The sequence below is a fragment of the Sorex araneus genome, chromosome 1 (genome assembly GCF_027595985.1).
Source record: "Sorex araneus isolate mSorAra2 chromosome 1, mSorAra2.pri, whole genome shotgun sequence".
In the NCBI taxonomy this organism is placed as follows: Eukaryota; Metazoa; Chordata; class Mammalia; order Eulipotyphla; family Soricidae; genus Sorex; species Sorex araneus.
The window spans coordinates 288,516,945-288,538,760 of record NC_073302.1 but is presented as its reverse complement, the minus strand read 5'-3'; the positions used below and the strand labels follow the sequence as shown (position 1 = coordinate 288,538,760).

Sequence of the window (21,816 nt, the reverse complement as noted above, 5' to 3'; positions counted from 1 at the left end):
CCTGGTGAATGGTATTTTATCGGTGACTTTTCATTCAAGCTGATGGGTGCGTTTACCCCGCCCCTGGTTTTTGTCACGCCACCATGTCTGTGGTCGAGTTTTGTGCGTGCAGCGTTCCGACGCCACTGCCTGCGCCCGCCTCACTGCAGCTTCACTGTTTCAGGGCACATTAAACGATGGGACCGACACGGTTGAATTCCTCATGGCAAAGAATAATATTGTACCCCGCATAAATCCACTGATTTTGCAGAGCGAACAGGAGTACCTTAATTTAATATCTACATCAGGTAAATGAATCCTTTTGTGCAGACTTTTCAATTAGTGCTCAGTGAGCTGCGAAGAGTTTATTAATGCATTACTCAACATCTTACATGAAATTTTACAGTAACCGCCGACATTGAAGATCACTCCACTTACTATTTCTTGGATTCACAAGATAAGAGTGCCGTAATTGCGGAGAACATGTATTATTTGACCCCAAAAGGTGACAAGTATATTTTGTTTTTCTGAATTAATTGTCCTGAATAAATTTCCTAAAAATTTAAAGTGTTTTTGATTCCTAAAAGTCCTAATAATTAAAATTACAAAAAGATATTCACATAATATATTTTTTACATGATAATATATGAGTATTTCTCAAATCAACTTGAGGATTTGCCATTTATTAGGTTATAACAATAGGGCTGGGAAAATAATGGCGACTGTGCTGGCTAACCCTGTGTACACAGGTATTCATTTTGCAATAAAGAATGCTTATCATATAGGGAATACTAAATTCATTCTGGAGTTGCTGTAATTTACTATAATCATTTAATAAAATTAATATAATATTAAATTGAAATTGAGCCATATGATATCTTGATATACTGACAGATATGAAAATATACTTTGACTTCCAGATTCTCAAAATTTTCTTTTCTTTTTTAAATTAAAAAAAATGTTTTTAATGAATTACCGTGAGATACAGATTTACAAACTTTCGTGATAATGTTTCAGTCATCCCTTCACCAGGGCTCATTCTCCACACCAGTGTTCCCAGTATCCCTCCTGCCACCTCTCATCCCAAAATTTTCTGACAGTAATAATCGAATTACTACTGATGGCATGAGATGAATCAGACCAAGTTACACGCAGGCAGAAATGTTGAAGTCAGTAAACCAGGGGCTTTGGCTGGAGGGAACTCAGCAGTGCGCACGTGCCTGCACGGGGGAGGCCCTGGGTTTGATCCCCAGCCTTGCGAAACGAAAAGTAAATAGATTGTAAGCTAATAAAAATACTCTTTTTCATGTCTACTAATATTTTACTTTATCTGGTGTGTGTGTGTGTGTGTGTGTGTGTGTGTGTGTGTGTGTGTGTGTGTGTGCTTACCAAGGCAGCACGAGTACATGTTCTCTCCCAATACTAGAGCCACAAGAAACATAACAAAATTGTCTCTGCGGTTGACAGTACCCCACAGACAGCCCCTCAGAGATGATTCTTTCTCTTTGGTATTTGACCCTCACAAATACATTATTCCCTCTTTGAGCATCTTTACACATCTGCTAACTGTGAATAATTTGAGCGACATGTACGATTTTGTTAACTGGAAGTGTCTCCTGCTATTACTTTGACTGACTCACTACTTAAAATTTTCAGATGACAGTGGAATTTCTCCAGTCACTCTCTGGATTATCGCTGACTTTGATGAACCATCAGGAAGACAACTACTTTCTAATGCATTAAGGTATATGGTGAGTTGCTAGATTTTTTTTTTTGGAGTAGCTAGATATTTTTCCTTTAAATTGTAACTTGTTACAATTTGGAGAAAATGATAGGGAGAACATGCATTGAACACACATACATTCCCTTCCATGTTCACATGCTAATTCTCTTCCTTGATTAGATGAGTGTGCTAAGGAAGTTAAGAAGGTGACTGGGTTGCCATGTAAAATAGGTAACTTTGTGCAGGGTAAGAAAAAGATGGGAGGGAGGAGAGGGAGGAAGGGAGGGAGGAAGGGAGGGAGGAAGGGAGGAAGGGAGGGAGGGAGGAAGGGAGGAAGGGAGGGAGGGAGGGAGGGAGGAAGGAAGGAATGAAGGAAGGAAGGAAGGAAGGAAGGAAGGAAGGAAGGAAGGAAGGAAGGAAGGAAGGAAGGAAGGAAGGAAGGAAGGAGGGGAGGGAGGAAGGAAGGAGGGGAGGGAAGGAAGGAAGGAAGGAAGGAAGGAAGGAAGGAAGGAAGGAAGGAAGGAAGGAAGAAGGAGGGGAGGAAGGGAGAGAGGGGGAGGGGAGGGAGGAAGGAAGGGCAGAGGCAGGGAGGAAGGGCAGAGGCAGGGAGGAAGGGCAGAGGCAGGGAGGAAGGGCAGAGGCAGGGAGGAAGGGCAGAGGCAGGGATGGGGTCCTGAGAGCTGAGTCCCGGAGATCCCCTCATGTGTCCGCCAGGTCAGAGAGCCGCTCACTCTCTCTCAGGAGTGCCCAGAGCTGCCCGGGACATGGTCAGCATGAGGTGCCCTCTGAGGGCAGCGCAGAGGCTCTTGCGGGAGAACCTCCTCGCAGCAGAAGGACACGCCACATCCCTGGCGCCGAGGTCCCAGGGGCCGAGGCAGGCACCCGAGGGCGGGCGAGGCAGCAGATGAGATGGCCCAGGGCCGGGCCCGGGGGCGAGGGTCCCGCTTGGCACCAGATCTTAGCCTGGTGCGGACTGACATTTTGCCGGCCGCTCTGCGTTTTCCCCACTCTCCTCCCTCCTTGTGCTCCGTGTGGCGTCTCTCTGGCCAGTTCAATGTTTCTGCATTGGTAGCATTGCTCTTTTCCACTTTCAAGTCTTTCTTCATTGAGGCGGCTGCTCTCACGTCTGTGTGCTTTTTAGGGAGACAGTTTCACGGTCTCCAGGGCCTCTGCCACCGTGCAGAACCCCTCCCTGCCCACCCCCCACTGACCGCGGCATTGCTGCCCTGGCTGGCTCTTTCTCTTCATATTCTATTTTTCAGATTGTATCATTTCTGTTGATTCATCTTGAAATTGATTTTTCTGCCAACCCGAATCTCTTGAACTCCTCTAATCAGGTTCTCATCTCAGGTTTTGTACTTATTAACTGCAGACGTTCCATTGTGTGTAACTTATTATCATTGCGCCTGTAATAAACTGTTCTGATTGTCATCAGACCTTCCCCTTAGTTATTTAAGCCTGGCTTGTGGTTCCTTGAATATATTCATGGCTTTGGTGCAGCATCTGAGAGGACAAAGACCCGTACTAGTGCTTGTTTTGTTTCCCTGTGCACAAATCACGTTCTCCAGTCCCATTGCACGGCCATATTTCTTTTTCCCAAAAGCAAATCCTTAAAATCATACACTGGCGAACATTCGGACAGAGCCCCCACCCCGCCTTTGTCCCTTGTTGTTTGATTTTTTTTTAAAGAAGTCTTATTGGATCGCCACCCCCACCCCCACCCCGCCCCACTCCCTGCCCCTGTGGCGGGTGCCATCCTCCTTACTCTCTCTGATTTGAGGCATTATGGTTTGCGCACAGATACTCAGAGGCCATCGTGTTTGGTCCTCGGTCTGCTTTCAGCACACACCTCCCGTCCCGGGCGACCTGTCCAGTCGTCATCTACCCAGTGGTTCCTTCCCCCTCCCAGCTGGCCTTTCCCCTTTGGTAGTGAGGGAGACTGAGCCTCTGTTTCCCTCATTATCCTCCCCTGGGCCTCTGATCTCTTGCTTGTCATCTTTGATCTGGTTTCCTGGGCCCACGGAAGCTGGCCCCCACTCAGTGGCGCGTGCCCGAAGCCCCCTCAGCTGCCTGGAGTTCGGCCTCTGGTGGGCCCTGTGTCCTTACCTCAGAGGCCTCATTTTGCCCGTGTCCGCCCACGGAAGAGTATCTCGGAAGCTCCCCCCCCAGTTCCTCACAAGGGGTTTAGCCCAGGGCAGGAGGCACCTTGCAGTGTGCCAGGGTGAGTCTCCTTTCCCCTTCGGCGCAGGCCCCAGGGCCCAGCTTGTCGCCCCGCGCTGAAGTGCGCCCCGTGCCGTGGCCCCGGCAGGTCTGGGTCAGGCTGGGGCCACGGGGCCTGGGACCCTTCTTCCTCTTAGCGCTTTGTCGGGTAAACTCCGGGGCCTCTGCCGTTCTGCAGAACAGGCCGTGTCAGGCAGGCCACAGAGAAGCACACCTGGGGGGGAATTCTGCATCCAGGCTGTAGTCGGCGGAGCCCTGACTACTTGATTATCCACATCATTCCTTAGACTTAGTCTTTCCGGTGTTACATGGACCGTGTTTCACTTTTCATTTCAGGAAATGGTCATTAAAAAAATCATAACACAAAACAAACAGACAAAACCCCTAATCATAGAGCCAGAGTGGCCCTGAGAACAGAGCCAGCTGTGAGCCGTAAGCACCATCAGGTGTGGCAAAGGGAAAGCAACAGAAAATGACATTGGGGTGCCAAGGGCGCTCATCAGGGTGTCACTGCTTCCGTTTTGGTGGCCACCGTGTCAAGAAGCCCTAGGCGTTCCTCGGGGAATCCCTTCCAGGACTTGGGGATGGCCTAGACCACAGAGAGCACCAGGCCCGGAGGCCGTTTGCTTTCCTCACACCTGTGCCTGTCCCCGTAACCCGGCATGGTGAGATCAGCATCAGCCTTTCGCGATACGTAGAACGATTATAATTCTATGCTGGAATTAAAAGTTCTCTAAGTATGGTGTCTGCCTCCTTATCAGAATGTTTCATTGTGCTGGGGCCAAAAAGGGAGTACAGCGGGGAGGGTCTGTTACTCCCCAGTAAAATACTCCAGTTACTCCAGTACACTCTCCAGGAATACACCGGCGGGAGATGGAACAGACTAATCATAAAAAAAAAGCCTGGACTGACCAGCGCACTGCAGGCCCAGGACATACCGGACACTGTCCCTTTCAGCCACCGTCTGCTTTGAGAGTTGTCTGCCGGCCTTCCATGTACTTACCGTGAAAGCTGCGATGTGTTTCTAGAAACAAGTTGGATTTGGGTTTTGGATCTATTTTTTTTTTTATCACTTCTGCCTTTGAATTTGTCAGCTCAGACCATGAACACTTAGGGGGTCTCAGTTGGAACCTGTGATCTGTGCCTCGGTCAAGGACCTCCGGGACAACGGGCCTGGAAGCCTCTGGAACCCGGCAGAAGAGCGAGTTCCTGCATAGTTGCTGCCCCGCCTCCTCCCGCATGCTGCCTCAGTTTCCAGCTCCTGTCGCTCTCCTCCTGATCGTGCGTGGGAAAATGACGCCAGGAAGCCACGGCTGCAGCAGGAGTCGCCCCGGCCTCTTGCCTGCCTCAGAGGAGAGATCCGGGGAGCCCAGCCCCAGAGAGCCTCCCTCCTTTGGCCCGGCCTCTTGCCTGCCTCAGAGGAGAGATCCGGGGAGCCCAGCCCCAGAGAGCCTCCCTCCTTTGGCGTGGCCGCAGTGAGCTCCGGTGCCGAGCCTGAGTCCTGACCGTCCCCTGCCGGTGAGCTTGGCGGCTACACGCTACAGCCACCTCGGGCGAAGGGTTTGGGGATTTTCTTCAGCCAAGAACCATGAACTCGCATCTACCCAGCGCATCAGGCTCCTAAGTGCTTTCCCCGGGGATGGTAACTTCCATCTTAGCAAGGAGAAACTGAAAACAAGCCAGGGGCCCTCAGTCAGGCGTGTCTCACCATCCTCAGAGTTGCTCGGGCCTGTCCTGTCCTCGGGGGACCTTGAAACAGGAAAGCGGGTGCTGGTCCCCGCCTACCTGGAGGTCGCCGCCTCCGGCCCCTGTGCTTCCGGGAGCCAGCAGCAGGGGGCGCTAACGGACAGCTGCCAGTGATAGCTCATCCTGATGAGTAAACAGAAGAAACAGCAAGCACACGTTTGCAGAAACCCACACCTTTTCGTGAAAGGGGGAAAAGTATGGCCAGTGAATATACTAGAAGATGTTTGATATTATTAGAAATGGGAAAAGGTAAATTAAACCCCAAGGAAATAGCTTACATACCCACCAGAATGATTCAGATGTCTGGCGTTGTAAAATTGAGACTGCAGGGGGGCCGATCTGTTACATGTAAAGTAAAGGGAGAGTCAGCTCCTGAGACTGAAGATGCTCAGACCCAGTTGTTTCAGAGCACTGAGCCGGAAAAAAAGATGGAAGCCTGCAACACCGGTGTAGCAAGTGACGGTAGTCCTGTTATAGAATTCTGTACGCCACCACCACAACAGAAGTGCAGTACACACATGGTGTGCAGTCTCACAGCTGCTGACTGAAATGGGGGGATTGCACTGACTAATATATGGCTGTGCTTACACGGCGTTCACGTAGATATGTTTCACAGTGTCAGGTCAGGTAGTGAGCTGTGAACATGTTGGAAAGGATGGTACAGTGGGCAGGGCACTTGCAAGCCACATTAGGAGTGACCCCTGAGTGCAGACGCAGGAGTGAACCCCAAGCACCAACTGTGTGCTCCCCACCCCCCAGAAAAGCAAAACTGTTGTTACTGTAACTAACAGGCCAGTGATGAGACTGGTGTGGAAATGCAGTGATTGGTAGAATGTGAGCCATGGCTCTGGATTGTTACCAAGGTCTGTTTTCTTTTTTTAACCTGGACGATACAGTGTTGTGGCTGAGTATAGAGCTCGTTGTGTAGTTTCCGTTTGGTTTGGTTTTGGGGACTCTCCCAGCAGTGCTCAGGGCTTCCTCCTGGTTCTGTGCCCAGGGCTCACTTCTGGCGGGCTCAGGGGCACAGATGTGGTAAGGGGGGGTTGAACCCTGCTCAGCTTTGCGGGGCAACTGCCCTACCCACTGTCCTATTACTCTGGCCCCACCTTTGTGTATTTTTATGTGTGTTATTTCATCCACACACAGAGAGGTTAAAGTATCGAATTACTAAAGAATCATTGCACCAAGGCTGAGCGGCATTGCTGAGGGATTGTTTTGGGTGGGGAGGGGGTGCCACAATGATCGTGCATTCAGCTTAGGATTTGGCAGGGAGAGGTGCTGGGTGATGCAGTGAACGGAATTGATTCAAAGGCAAAACGGTGTAGTTGTGAAAGGGTTTGTAAAAATAATGATTTTTTTCACCTATAAATGTGTTTTTCAGAAATTAAGCACTGTTTCTCGACTGGGCGTTATTTATAATCCTGCATCAAAGATAAATGAAGAGAACACAGCTATTTCTAGAGGAGTTTTGGCAGCTTTTCTTACACAGAAGAACCAATTTCTGAGTGACTTTCTCAGCAAACTGGCAGAGGAAGAAACTGCTACAGCTATTTACTCTGGAGATAAAATTCGAACATTCCTTACGGAGGTTAGTAGCTATTTGTTTGGAATCATAAATATGTGTTGCCTGTTTCGTAGAAGCCAGTGTGGTATACTTGGATATATGTTACTGAATAATGGCAGTGAGTATAATCAACTGGGGAGAACACACATTCCTCACAGCAGGAAAAGATAAATGTTAAATGATGTGACTTCGTATAGAAGCATTGAACAAATCAAATTACATATATCTCAGTGACTTCCCCATATTCCATAAAGCTGATGGCATTCTGCTTAGGATATTGGGAGTTAAAGGATAATGAAAATAATTCTCGGTCATTTCACTGATTCTTTTTTCCTTTTTTATTACTGGAGAAATTCTAAAGATAAAAGATAATTCTCTGGAATACAGATTCATTGATTTATGTTTTGGGATTCCTGATTACTTGCCAGACTCTGGGAATATCCCTGTAAACAAGACAGAGACCCTATCTGAGGGCGTTTATATCTCAGGGAGACCAGCAGTGGAAGTGGCATGAAAGGTGGAAATCGAAATGAAAGGAGAAATGAAGCCGGGAAAGCCTGGGCCATCAGCGCAGCCAGTCTAGGCTGGACAGAGGCAGGCGGTCTCTCCCGGGCGGAGGGCTGAGTGATGCAAGGGCCCTGTGACAAGAGGACTGAGAGGTGACATCCGGAAAACAGCCCCACGCATTTCAGACCCTTTTTTTTTTTTGCTTGTTGGGTCACACCTGGTGGTGCACAAGGGTCTCCTGGCTCTGCACTCAGGAATCGCCCCTGGCGGTGCTCAGGGGACCATATGGAATGCTGGGAATCGAACTCAGTTCGGCTGCGTGCAAGGCAAACGCCCTACCCACTGTGCTGTCGCTCCAGCCCCCATTTCAGACACTTTTATTGATTTATTTATTTAAGTTATAATGGGATGACGCTATGAAGAAACTGAAATATGTAATTTTTTTTAAAAGAACCTTGGATATCACGTGAAGATTGGTAGCAGGCAAAATAGACAAAATAAGATAAACCATGAGAGTGCCGTTGTGATCATCTAGTTGGGCAGCAGCGGGGGAGTCAGCATAGCGGGTGGGGTGCTTGCCTCACATGCGGCCGATCCTGGGTCAATCTGCGGCAGCCCCCACGGTCCTCTGAGCCCTGCCAGGAGTGAAGCCTGAGCACAGATCAAGGAGCAAGCCCTGAGTACAGCAGGTGTGGTCCAAAGAGAGAGAGAGAGAGAGAGAAGAGAAAAAAATAATGGTGACTTGGGCTCGGTAGTGCTAGGGATGGTGAGATGGTTAATAAGTAACATTTGTTGTGGTCAGCATGTTTAGCCGATTATATGTGACAAGTGAAGGTTACATGTTAGGATTTTGGTTTAAGCAGCTAGAATTCATGGCAGTGTCAGAAGACACTGTGTCAGAAGACACAGTGTCTGTGTGACCTGGAAGTCTGGAGGGTAAGATTAGACACATCTGGGCCAAGTGTTAGATTTGTACGGATGATACTGGAGACGTCTCAGGTACCCAGTGAAGCCTTGGAGTTTACAGGTGAGCAAATAAGCATGGAAATTAACGAGGGGCTGTGTGTAATTTCTGAGTCAGCAACATTCTTTACCAGGTGAAGCTAAAGAACTAGACAAAATGCCTTGCAAGTGCTGAAGGGGCTAGAGAACAGAGAGCCCAGAAGTGGAGCTCTGGAATTTTCCAGTGAGTAACCATCACAAGGAAAGGACGATCTCTAGGTGCATCGGTGGAATGGCCGGTGAGTTAGGAAGTAGCTCGGAGAGCAGGCTATCTAGTAAGCACTTGCAGCAAGTGTTTCGACTGATTGATCAATATTGCCAGACTTTCGGCTTCACAATTGATTGTTTTATTTGCTAACGGGTCACTGGTGACTTCGATGAGAATGATTTCAGTGGCATGGCATACTGTACCTAGGGAGAATGGGACATCCGGAAATTAAAACAAGTATAGCTGGCTGCTTTAAAGAGCACATGGAGGGAAGCAGAGAAATTGCCTGCAGCTAAAGCAGGACTTGGGGTCGAAGAAGGATTTCTAAATTGGGGAGTTGTAACCTTTTTAATATGATAATGAAAACAGTGCATCCAAAAGATGGGAGGGAAAAATGCAGTAGAGAAAGGGGGGTGAGTCCTTCAGTACTAGCTGAGAGGTACTGGCTTCCGAATCAGTGGGAGTTTTGATCTGGAGTTGTCCGTCCATCTTAACCAAAAAAAGGGCAGGCATGGCGGCTCTCGAGGCAGGTGGCAGACTTCTCTGAAGACAGCTAGGTGAACTAGGCTTTGTTCTGTTAGGGGGCCACACCCAGCGGTTACACACCCAGGGCTCACTCCTGGCTCTGCACTCAGGCTCAGGGGACCACACGGGTGCCGGGGATTTAACCTGGTCTGGCCACATGCAGAGCAAACGCCCTCCCGCTGTACTTCTGATGACTTTCCATTCTGAAGAAAGCCAGGTCATTCGTTTTCATTAGGAGAGTGAGAACAGGGCAGAGGTTTGAGGAAGGAGGAGAGAATAGCAAGCGTTTTCCTGTTATGCTGCCTGTGAGCATAACAGAGGCTAATTGCTTGAGGTTAATGACCATGAATCAGGTGTGAAATCTGCCTCTCTCCCAAGCCCCCCCCCCCACCTCACAGAGGTCCAAACTGTTTGACATCATTTCAGAATCAGCCGCGCTGTGTTTCACCAGAGTTGGAGGCTAGGACTGAGAAAATCTAAACTCGAAAGGACTTGATTATAATAAAGGGTGAGGATATGGTGGCCAGTCGACCTCAGCTGAGGAGTAGTTGATCCAGTAACATGGAATGAATGAGCTGGAGTGTTGGGGAACAGTTTCCCCAACGTGCCGGACACCTTGTGCACTGGGTCCTGGCATACGGGGGGCGAAGGATGCTGGGCGTGTGGAGAAAGCACTCCGGAGGCAGCTCAGGGCTGCGCACTTTATTGCCAAACACACACAGGTTATAACGTTATAGAGGGTCCCGGCTTAAGAGAAAGGGCCAGTCACACCTGTCACCTTTCCAACTTGCTTTGCCCCGGCCCAGTCCCAGTTAGGGCTAGTTAGGAATGCAGTTAGGTGACAGTTCGTGGGGGATGAGACTCAACACCGGACACCTGGTGCTTGTAAAATGCACCCGAACTGATGGAGAGTGGGCACGAGTGGAGGGATGGGTACTCGAGCGTTGTATGGCCGAAACGTCATCATGCAAGTTTGTAAGTCTGTAACTGTATCTCATGGTGATTCTTTAAAGTAAAAAAAAAAAAATCAAATGCTCCCAAACACTCCCCACTGGGTCGCTATGCGGGGACAGATCTCATCTGCTCTGGTGCCTGGTGCCTTGCTCCGCACATGCACTTGGGGCCCGAGGAGGGTTGGAGGGGGTGACTTCAGCCCTGTGACTCCCGGACTGTCGCCAGTATCTCTGTGTGGCTCTTTGCAAGTGAATGAGACATTGAATTCAGAGTTCCGGTTGGGGGTCCCCAGACCCACATTTCCAGGCTGGGCGACTGTCCCGAACAGTCCTTAGAAATGAGGATGTGAGGCCTCGCCCTGGGTGTGCAGGGTGGAGTGTGGGTCATGTGCCGGCGCGGCCCTCATCGGTGCTTGACTTGCTCTGAGCGTCTGTGCGTTTTGTCTTACTCCAAGACTTGCTTTTATAATGATTTTATGGAATGGGTAGAATGGGGAGATACAGTAAATTTCTGTTGCAGGGACTGGGTTTTTTTTTTAATTGAGAGTAGGAATATGTGGGTCCAGAATTTAATTTGGGGCTCAGACCTTAATAAGCATTTTTCTTCCTGTAATGTTATGTTTGATTTGAATTGCTGTTTCCGAGCATTTTACTCGATTTCTAACTTCACTGAAAGTGCTCAAAGGATGAATAGCTTGGGATAAGATTTTCAAAGACTGTAACTGATGGAGCAAATGAAGATTCCTTTCCTTACATGGTTTTAAAAGGAAATAACAATTTTAAAGTCGTATTTATTGTGATTTTTAAATATTATACTATTTTTTTTTTTTTGCTTTTTGAGTCACACCCAGCGATGTTCAGGGGTTATTCCTGACTCTACACTCAGAAATTACTCCTGATGGTGCTCAGGGTACCATATGGGATGTTGGGAATCAAACCTAGGTTGACCGCGTGCAAGGCAAACACCCTACCCACTGTGCTGTCGCTCCAGCCCCTGTCATACTAACTTTAAGGTAGACTTTGTTAAGAACATGATTTAATATGTTTACTATTTTTTTTAATTTGTCTTTCATCTCTTTTATTGTATACTTTAGGGGATGGATGTGGATGCTTTTGAGAAAAAATATAATACTATTGGAGTAAATATTTTCCGAACTCACCAGCTGTTCTGTCGAGATGTCCTGGAACTGAATCCTGGGGAAATGGCTGTCATCAGCAACGGGAGAGTAAGTAGGCCCACGCTTGCTCGGTTTCCTTGATAATTTTGCTTTGTTTCACAGTGGATTTAGTCAGGATTTAGTCAGTGGTGGGATTAGTACTTGCTACTTTTTTTAAACCTCTAATTTTTGCTAAAGAAATGCCTCTCCAAAAATATTTGTACAAACTGGCACCTTACAGAAGACACTATCATAATTGCGTGTATTTTCAGTTTCTAGGACCTTTAGATGAAGCTTTCTGTGTGGAAGATTTTCTCCTGTTGGAAAGGATGACATTTACCGATTTGGTAAAGAAAATTAAAGGCATTGTTGAAACTATGAGTCTCAGCCCTAAGAAGTAAGTATTTTGAATGAAAAAGAGCAGTTCTTTTCAGAGTTTGGTATTTTGCATTTCATTTGTTCTTTCTAAGGTTAGAAAAATTTTATGAGGCTGGAGTAATAGTACAGTGGGTTGGGCGCTTGCCTCGTACACGGCCAACCTGGGTCCCATCTCTGGCATGCCATATGGTCCCCTAAGCCTTCCAGGAGTGATCCGTGAGCACAGACCCAGGAATAAGTCCTGAGCAGCACTAGGTGTGACCCAAAACCCAAACAACAAAGGTTTTAAATGTATATAGGAGTGAAGATATTATAAAAGATAAATCAATGTCACTGTCATCCCGTTTCTCATCGATTTGCTCGAGTGGGCACCAGTAACATCTCCATTGTAAGACTTGTTGTTACTGTTTTTGGCATATCGAATATGCCACAGGTAGCCTGCCAGGCTCTGCCGTGCGGACGGGATATTCTCCTTAACTTGCTGGGCTCTCCGAGAGGAATGGAGGACTCGAACCCGGGTCGGCCGTGTGCAAGGCAATGCCTTACCTGCTGGGCTATCACTCCAGCCCAAAGATAAATGAATGTTTAAAAAATAAGACTTCTTCCATTCACTTACTACCACCAGAGGTTTTGTTTTTATTTATGGATATACGCCAATTAATTTTTTCAATCTTCATCTGGAAATTGATCTTATTTTTTTTTAAATTAAGGCACCATAATTTTTTTTTTTCTGCTTTTTGGGTCATACCCGGCAATGCACAGGGGTTACTCCTGGCTTATGCACTCAGGAATCACCCCTGGCAGTGCTCAGGGGACCATATGGGATGCTGGGAATCGAACCCGGGTTGGCTGTGTGCAAGGCAAACACCCTATCTGCCGTGCTATTGCTCAAGCCCAAGGCACCATAATTTTCAAAGTTGCTCATAGTGGAGCTTCCGCCATTCAGTGCTCCTACACGGATCCCACCACCAGTGTCCCAGGTTCCGTCCACTCCCAGCCTGCCTCCTTGACAAGAGTATTTTGAAATGTCTGTAGTTTGGGTCTCCTGGCTCTGTGGTCTAGGCTTACAGAGAGGCCTCACCTTGTTTCGTTTCATGTGTCTTGGCACTTGCTGTCGTTTTGTGAGGAATCACCTCAGTGTCCTCCCTCCCCCAGAAGGAACCATTTTCCTCAGGGTTGCCCGCACGGTTGCTCACCTGTTCGTATTTCTCCCTCACGCTCCGTATGTTCATACCCGTTACCAGTGTTTATGTCAGACGTGCAGTGGAAGCGCGGGTGCCTTTGCGGTGCCCCGCCCGTCAGGCTTCAGGCTAGTTTCAGCATCTTCATTCTTTCCTAGCACTTCAGATCGACGTTAGCTTAGGAATATGCTGGGTTTGTTCGTAGACCCTGACTGAGGTACCGGCTCGCTGTCATTCTTCCTCGAATCTCACGTTGGTAGTACCTCAGGAGAAGCGCTAGTTCTTGGCCACCGAGGCGCAGTCACTGGGCCTTAGTTTGCCGCTGTCGCAGAGTGAGCGCTGCGGGGTTGGGTGCTCTCTGGGCCGTGCGTGCCCCGTCCAGCGACACCTCTGCATCCTCACAGGCAGGGTGGGCAACATCACGTACAGGTGCTCAGAGTTAGGGCAGCGGGCAGGGCAGTATCGGTCTCCCACACGGCTGACCGGGTTTCGATACCCCAGTACCCTGCCAGGAGCGATCCCGAGGGACAGAGCCCCGAGTAAGCCCTGAGCACGGATAGGTAAGGCCCCGCCCCCTCGCCCCCCAAGGTGTGGGAAGACCAGGGCAGTGCTCAGCAACAAAAAAGTCCAGTGGGGGCTGGAGCAATAGTACAGCAGGTAGGGCATTTGCCTTGCACGCGGCCGACCCGGGTTTCATTCCCAGCATCCCATATGGTCTCCTGAGCACTGCTAGGGGTGATTCCTGAGTGCGGAGCCAGGAGTAACCCCTGTGCATCGCCGGGTGTGACCCAAAAAGAAAAAAAAGTCCAGTGATCCCTTTTCTTCTTTTTTGTTTCTGCGGTGTCGGGGGTTGGCAGCAGACGTGTGCTGCCCCACACAGCGATGGCTTCTGAAGATCCTTTCCCTTTTTGGCCGGGGCCGAGGCTCAGGGGGCCAGCTCCCAGCCCCCAGTGTGCTGTGCTCTGGGCCTGGAGTCCACCCACTGAACCACAGAGCCAGCAAGACCGAGAGCAGGAGACGCAAACTCCAGCCACAGGACTTAAACTGGCGCCTGGGGGGTGACGGAGCCTGGGGACCCTGGAGAGGGAAGTTGACGCCGGCAGTGCGACCTGTGCTGGAACATTATAGGTCTGGAACTCAACTCTGAATAACTTTGTAAATCATGGTGCCTTAATTAAAAAAAAAAAAATTTTTTTTTAAAGAACATGGTCCTTAGATGAGACATTGAAGGTCAAAATATTTTACAAAGGGAAAAACAGTCACTTTCATAAAACCAATAAATTCTACCTACTGACAAGATTGAAAGGAAATAATTGATAATAAAGATTATACATTGCATGTTCAAGATATTTGTGAATTGTTGATCCTTGAGATGTCATTGTGACATGAAGTATGTAGCTTTCTTTTCTCCCCCACTCACATGTTGCTTTTCCTTCTTGTTCGTCTAGCATGAGTGACTTTATTATGAAAGCTGCTGCCCTTATTTCCTCTTTACCCAGACATGCATCTCGGTCTGACATCAGGTTTCTGAAAGAGAATCACAGGTAATAACAGAGTCCTGTTTTCGCTCACATGTTTTTACTCGGTTATGGGTTCTGTTTGTATTTTCTATTAACTAATACAGCTAAGTTTAAAGCTCAGTTAAAAATTCTTCATTTAGGAGCTGGAGCAATAGCACAGCGGGTAGGGCATTTGCCTTGCATGTAGTGGACCCGGGTTCGATTCCCAGCATCCCATATGGTCCCCTGAGCACTGCCAGGAGTAATTCCTGAGTGCATAAGCCAGGAGTAACCTCTGTGCATTGCTGGGTGTGACCCAAAAAGCAAAAAAAAAAAAAAAAATCTTCATTTAATGTGCAATGGTGAAGGGATGGGTGTTTGATGATTGTATGATCAAAGCTCAAGCATGAAAGCTTTGTAACTGTATCTCATGGTGAATCAATAAAAAGGAGGAAAAAAGAACAGCGGTTGGGTGTTTGCCTTTCACGTGGCCGACCCGAGTTCGATTCCTCTGCCCCTCTCGGAGAGCCCGACAAGCTACCGAGAGTATCGAGCCCTCTCGGCAGAGCCTGGCAAGCTGCCCGTGCGTATTGGATATTGGATATGCCAAAAACAGTAACAATAAGTCTCTCAATGAGAGACGTTACTGGTGCCCGCTCGAACAAATCGATGAGCAACGGCATGACAGTGACAGTGACAACCAATAATAAAATAATAAAAAATAAAATTAACATTCTGAATTTAAAGAAAAAGTAATGTGGAGTTTATGCCCAGTTTTATCAGGTTAATCAATGGCTGAATAAATAGCAGTACTCCTACATTATAAAAAAAAAAATCTTCATTTGTGCATACATGTACTTTAGCCAGTAAGGAGTTTACCTTGCATGTGCCCAACCCAGGTTCAGTTCACAGCACCCCATATGGTCCCCAGAGCCCTGTCAGTAGTAATTCGTGAGCAGGTGTGACCCAAAAACTTAGATTTGACAGAATTTTAAAAATGTCGGTTATGCATTTTAATAGATGATAATAGATAGGATACAGAGTTTCAAGTAAGTTATTTTCCCTGATATGATTTGCTGATTCTTATCATTAGGGCACAAAATTACTTGGAAGTTTTAAAATGTCTTGATATTTCAAATAATGTTATATTTATCTCCTAATATAGAATTGTCACTGTCACTGTCATCCCGTTGCTCATCGATTTGCTCGAGCGGGCACCAGTAACGTCTCCATTTTGAGACTTGTTACTGTTTTTTGCATATCGAATATGCCACAGGTAGCTTGCCAGGCTCTGCCGTGTGGGCGAGATACTCTCAGTAGCTTGCAGTATAAAAGACTTAGTTGCTAAAGATTTTTGGCTAATAAAATATAGGTATGTACAGCAGCTTGCTTCAAAAAAAAATGTTCTGTGGAGCAGGACTCTACTCTGTGGGACAGACTATTCCTGGTGAGGGTCAGAGGACACTGCACTCTTGGCGTGGTGGAGAGTCTCAGCGCTTGTTGAGGCCGGGAGAAAGGTCATACCGCTTCATTTACCAGCTAGTGACTTCCTTGTTCTTGGAACATCTCCTTAGTTAAACGCTTGGATTTCTGCCGGTATTCACAAAAGAGTACTGCTTTTGGATAACAAACTAACCTATAAGTTCACTGCGTAACACTTTTCCTCCAAGAGAGTTGAAATAAAATGCAGCGAGCTCTGAGTCCGTACGTGCTGCGGTGTCTCTCAGAGGGAAACTTTGCTTTTGTTTCTAGTTAAGGAGCATTCAGACCTGGGAAGCAAATCAGATAGTGTATAAACGTGAGACATGCTTTATTCGCTGACCTTTCGCTAATCACCACTTCCAAAGCTAGCTGGGATAAATGACTGGCACACAACAAAGCGGCTGGCATTTCCTTCTCAGTCTTCTGATCCCGTGGCAGGTGCAGTGTTATCTTGCCGCGTTGGCCGGCAGAGATAGTCCATGCAGAGCTGCAGAAAGTCTGTGTCTTTTGAGGTGCCTTCATGTGTGTTTTATCATTCTCGAGGGAAATGACTTTCCAGAAAGAAATTGTCTGGCACTATTGGGAATGAGGTTTTTCATTATTTTTTCCTCAGATAACTGAGATTCGATACTTTTAAGTATTTTAAAGTCACCTAATAGAATCCATTTTAAAGACTCATTGGATTTCTCAAATACCATGTGATGAGACCATTTGAAACTATCATTGTAAATGTTAGCCATCTCTATTTTGTTTACTCAAATTATGCTCCACATAAGGTTTTTCTTTTTAAGTTTGAGGCTATTGACTTCTACACTAGGTATCTGAAACATTTGATCATATGTGGTTGAATGTTGTCCTCCCTGCTTAGATCTCCTGTGGCTTATAAACTTAATCGTTTTGTTTTCTAGAGAGGAAAAGACTCACATAGCTTTGTGACTATTGTGTATTGTGTATTTTTTCTGTTTATTTTTGGAGCATTATTTAGAAATGGATCCAGAGTGTTTGAGCATGCATCGATATTTATGTAGTAATATATACTCATCTACTGCATGGCTTTAAAAAAAAAGGCAACATGGTATTTCAGGCATCTGCCATTATCTGAGTTCACATGTAGAATTTAGACGTGATTTTCTATGTACCCACCATGTTGGTATGTTTATGTAGATCACCTTTGGTTGTGCTGCATAGGACAAGCTTTCTTGGCCATTAAAAAATATGTATTTGAATCCCAGTTTAACGTTTAACCATGTGACCTCTCTGACCTCTCATTTCTTTCTTTATAAAATACAAATGATGACCCTACTCTTCAAGGGGTTTACAAGATTCAGGGCCACTCAGATGGAATAGATAAGGGATCACTAAGAAAATGATGGCTGGAGGAACCAATTGGGATGGGAGATGTGTGCCAAGAGTAGATAATGGACCAAACAGGATGACCTCTCAGTGTCTGTGTTGCAAGCCATGATACCCAAAAGTAGAGAGAGTGTATGGGGAATATTGTCTGCCATGGAGGCAGGGGGAGAGTGGGAAAGGGGGGTTATACCGGCGATACTGGTGGTGGGGAATGTGCACTGGTGGAGGGATGGGTGTTTGATCATTGTGAGATTGTAACCCAAACATGAAAGCTCGTAACTATCTCATGGTGATTCAATAAAATTTAAAAAATTAGAAAAAAAAAAGATTAAGGGCCACTGTCTTGAAGATAGTAGACATTCAGCGCGGCATAGCGACATGTCTGTTGCACAAGTCCAGGTGCCTCTCCTCATTTGGAGAAGAGACAGACAGGATAGCATGTGGGGGAGAGGGGATGGCACATGCTTTACACCCAGGAGATTGGAGTTCACGGCCCCCCCTCCCCCTGAAAAATTAAAACCCCAAAGTAAAGCATAAAATTAATACACTTGAATCAGAAGAGAATGGGAAGACTACCCTAAATCTAGGCCTGCAAAACTGAATGGTAACCGAGTTGGAGGTATTAAGTTACTGGAGAAACAATTTAGGGGGCATCTTATTTGTTTGGGGAGCCTAAAAGAAGTAGAGAGATGCACATTCACAACCCTGGGCTGTTTCCAGGGTTCCAGCACAGTGGTAGGTGAGCAGTAGCAACGTGTGAGTGTGTGTGTGAGTGTGTGTGAGTGTGTGTGTGAGTGTGTGTGTGTGTGTGTGTGTACATGTGGGGTATATCCATTTACGGGGTGTCTTCATAAAGGAGTTGCTCTAGGATTTGGCCAGTTGTGGGGAGTGCGTCAGAGGCCGAGTGGAAGGAGAGCTGGGGAGGGAAGGGGGTGGAAGGGCAGTGGGTTCTCGATGCCTCTGACCGTGGGGAGTAGTGGGTGTCCTCCAGCGCCGAGCGTCCCGGGGGAGGTTGGGGGAGGTTGGCGTGCTGTTGCTTCTTGCCCTCCAGGCGTGTCAGGTGCCTGGCGCTCCCCGCGCACCTAAACCAGATGCATTAGACGCATAAAGCCAGCAGAATTCTGAAAAGCGTGGTTCTGCCTGGCCGAGTAGACACAGAATAAAGTCATGCGGGAACCAAGCAAATGTCCCAGACTTGCTTTCCCAGGGCCCAGAATTAACATGGGAATGACAAAGGCATTTTAACTATAATCCTCGATGGTTTCTGAGTGAGTGGGTCTCAAAGGACTTCTCTGTTCATGCTTTTTAAGAAGCGTATTTGTTGTAAGAGGAGCCAAAGTACCTTTTCAAATACTCAGTTTTTCTGAGTTTACTCAAATGTCTTAGAACTATCACCTCAAGTAATTGTCTTTGGAAATACTGTTCTTATCTTTCTCAGGGCCCTGATTTTGTTCCGTCAAGGAGAATTATCATTAGCATTTTATTTGAATAGTTACAGTTTGATTTTTTCTCAAGGAAATGTTGGTGAACCTTTGAATTTATGTTAGGATAATATGATGTGCTAAACTGAAAGCAAAAAAAATTAGATCATTTTAATTTATACATATTTACTATTCAATAATTATGATTTATTGCTTTATGAAACTGTACACAGTACTACAAATTGAAATATTTGTATAGTTATGGCTTTTTAGTGATAGGTAATATTATAACTTTGCCAGTCTGGTTCTTTTTCTCTATGGAGTGATTTGTAATATTAGAGAAATATTTTTATATAGCTATTATAAATGTGTTACTGCTATTTTAATATAAAATATATTTTAGCATAATATATTTTAGCTTAATCTGTCTTAAAAGTTTAATTGCATAGTAATACATGTAGCAAAAGTATCTTAGTGTGCAAAAGGGGTAAGAAAATGGCAGGGTAAATCTGGAAAAAAGTGAAAAATGAAAGGCATATTCTAATTTTTTCTTAGCCCTGAGAAATCTGTAAAATCTATGTATCAGGGCTCTTAAACCTTCTCCACCCATGACTTCTTTTTTGTCCAAGAAACTTTTATGCAACCCCAAGTATATAAAATGGGTATACAAATAGAATATTCACTGTAGCGCTGTAGCACTGTCATCCCCATTGTTCATCTCTTTGCTCGAGCGGGCACCAGTAATGTCTCCAAATCACAACACAATTTGAAATCACAATACAGTCTTATAGTTGTGCTAAGATTTCAGTCCGACCCTGGGTCCAGAGCAGTGGTTGTAGTAAAGAGTCCAATTGTCCTGCATTGTCCAGGGGTGATAAGAGTCACCAATGATAAGAGTCATTGTACATAAACTGACTGCATCCTAAAATTCAGAAAAATGGTTCTGCACTGGATGAATGCAAACCTGAGTGAGTAGCGAGCTCACTTTCTCCTGCCGTGGCCTCAGACCGTTCCGTCGAGTGTTTCAGAGACCATTCTGTAGTGTTTCTTCTCTGACCTCAGGCTTCTTGGTAACTAGTGACATCCGCGTGCCTGACTTTATTCCTCCTCGCTGATGACATGAAGGGTAGCAGCAGTCTCTTGGCAGTTGAGTACAAACCTGTTGGCTTAGAAGGTGACGCGGGTAGATGTAGGGCAGTTGTTAATGTTGCATGAGAAAACATTCCGCTATAGTTCTCAGATGGGCCTGTGTGATGCCTGTCGGTAGGGCAGAGGGTTTTGCTCGGCAGATCGTCCTGGCCCTACATCCTGACACTCGGATGACGGGGCTTTTGGAGTCCTGGCTCATTTTGGCCTCAGAGGGGCGAAGTTTCAAGTTGCGGTCAACAGATGCCAACTGGAGCCATAATAATGCCCCAATAAAACGTGCATAAAAACTAATAGTAGTGCTACATGTTGTACAATGCCTGTCATCTGTGCCAAGGAAACTAATGGTCATGCCCAATGTACTCACTTTAATTTTAAAACCTCTGATTTTTTTACCGTAATTATCCATCAGGATTCCTATATAGTCTGACTACCGTTCCTAGTTAAGTCATACCAACTGTATGGGATGACAGTGCTACAGTGCTATGGTTTTGGTAACGTGGTATGCAGTGGTGTTAATTTATGCTTTTGGTATATAGTGTTACTACACTTTTGATTATTTAATTGCTGAGAAAGTAATCCATTTGCTGCAAGAAAAAAGTATAGGTATCTATAGTCACTCTGAACCAAAGAAGAATGTCCCTGTAATCTATAAACATTTTTAATTCATTTTTATCCTTTGTCACTGTCATCCCATTGTTCATCGATTTGTTCAAGCGGGCACCAGTAACATCTCCATTGTGAGACTTGTTACTGTTTTTGGCATATCAAATACACCACAGGTAGCTTGCCAGTCTCTGCCATGGGGGTGGGATACTCTCGGTAGCTTGCCAGACTCCCTGAGAGGGATGGAGGAATTGAACCTGGGTCGGGCACGTGCAAGGCAAACGCCCTACCCACTGTGCTCTCACTCCAGCCCTTATTCTTTGTGTGTCTGTGTGTGTGTATATATATATATATATATATATATATATATATATATACTTATATCTCTAAAAATTGTTCTCATTATAGCTGTGTTAAAATAGTAATTCAACTGAAATTTCATATAATTTTTATCAAATAAAACAAAATTTTAACTGTACTAGTTGTAGAATTATCTCCTACTGTGTTCTTTGTGATTTTCCCAGCATTTCCTTGAAAAGAGGAGCCCATTTTCTGACTTAGAGCTGAGTTCAGGGACTGAGAGGACAAGAGATAAGACACTTGCCTTAGAGCCAGCCCTGGTTTGACCCCCAGCACACGGGGACCCTGAGCACCACCAGGAGAGACCCCTGAGGAACACTCAGCACTATTTGGGTATGGCTACCCCGGAAGAAAACAGGAAAGAGGTGAAGCTTAGTAGGCCTTGCACATCGAGTCCTTTGGATCCCGAACATTAGAGAGAGAGAGACAGACAGACAGACAGACAGACAGAGACAGAGAGAGACAGAGAGAGAGAGGTGGTCGTGGGAGAGGGCGGAAAGAGAACGCTGAGATCAGTGAAGGGCAAAGTCATGCTGGCAGAGAGGAGGAAGTATAGTGATATCTGGGTTCCATTAGAACAAGAAATTTAGTGAATTGTGGCCATAGTGATAATACAGTTTATTATGATGTTTGCTTGCACTTGTTCAGGTTACGTCCCTGGCATCCCATCTGGTCCCCTGAGCACCACCAGGAGTAGTTCCTGAGTGCAGAGCCAGGAGTAACCCCTGGGCATCACTGGATATGACCCGAAAAATCCTCTCCCCCCACCACAAAAAGAAAGAAATTGGGTGGATTATTTTTTTCCC

At 46.3% G+C, this 21,816-nt stretch overlaps 1 protein-coding gene across 1 annotated transcript in view; it reads left to right on the top strand.

Moving 5' to 3' along the window:
• UGGT2 (UDP-glucose glycoprotein glucosyltransferase 2) overlaps positions 1–21,816 on the top strand; it is a 117,573-nt gene that overhangs the window by 60,264 nt on the left and 35,493 nt on the right. The window contains exons 18-24 of the mRNA XM_055142837.1: positions 164–287; positions 386–484; positions 1,636–1,730; positions 7,050–7,256; positions 11,522–11,653; positions 11,857–11,981; positions 14,592–14,687. Coding sequence (XP_054998812.1) covers positions 164–287; positions 386–484; positions 1,636–1,730; positions 7,050–7,256; positions 11,522–11,653; positions 11,857–11,981; positions 14,592–14,687 — 878 coding nt within the window. The remainder of the gene's footprint in view (positions 1–163; positions 288–385; positions 485–1,635; positions 1,731–7,049; positions 7,257–11,521; positions 11,654–11,856; positions 11,982–14,591; positions 14,688–21,816) is intronic.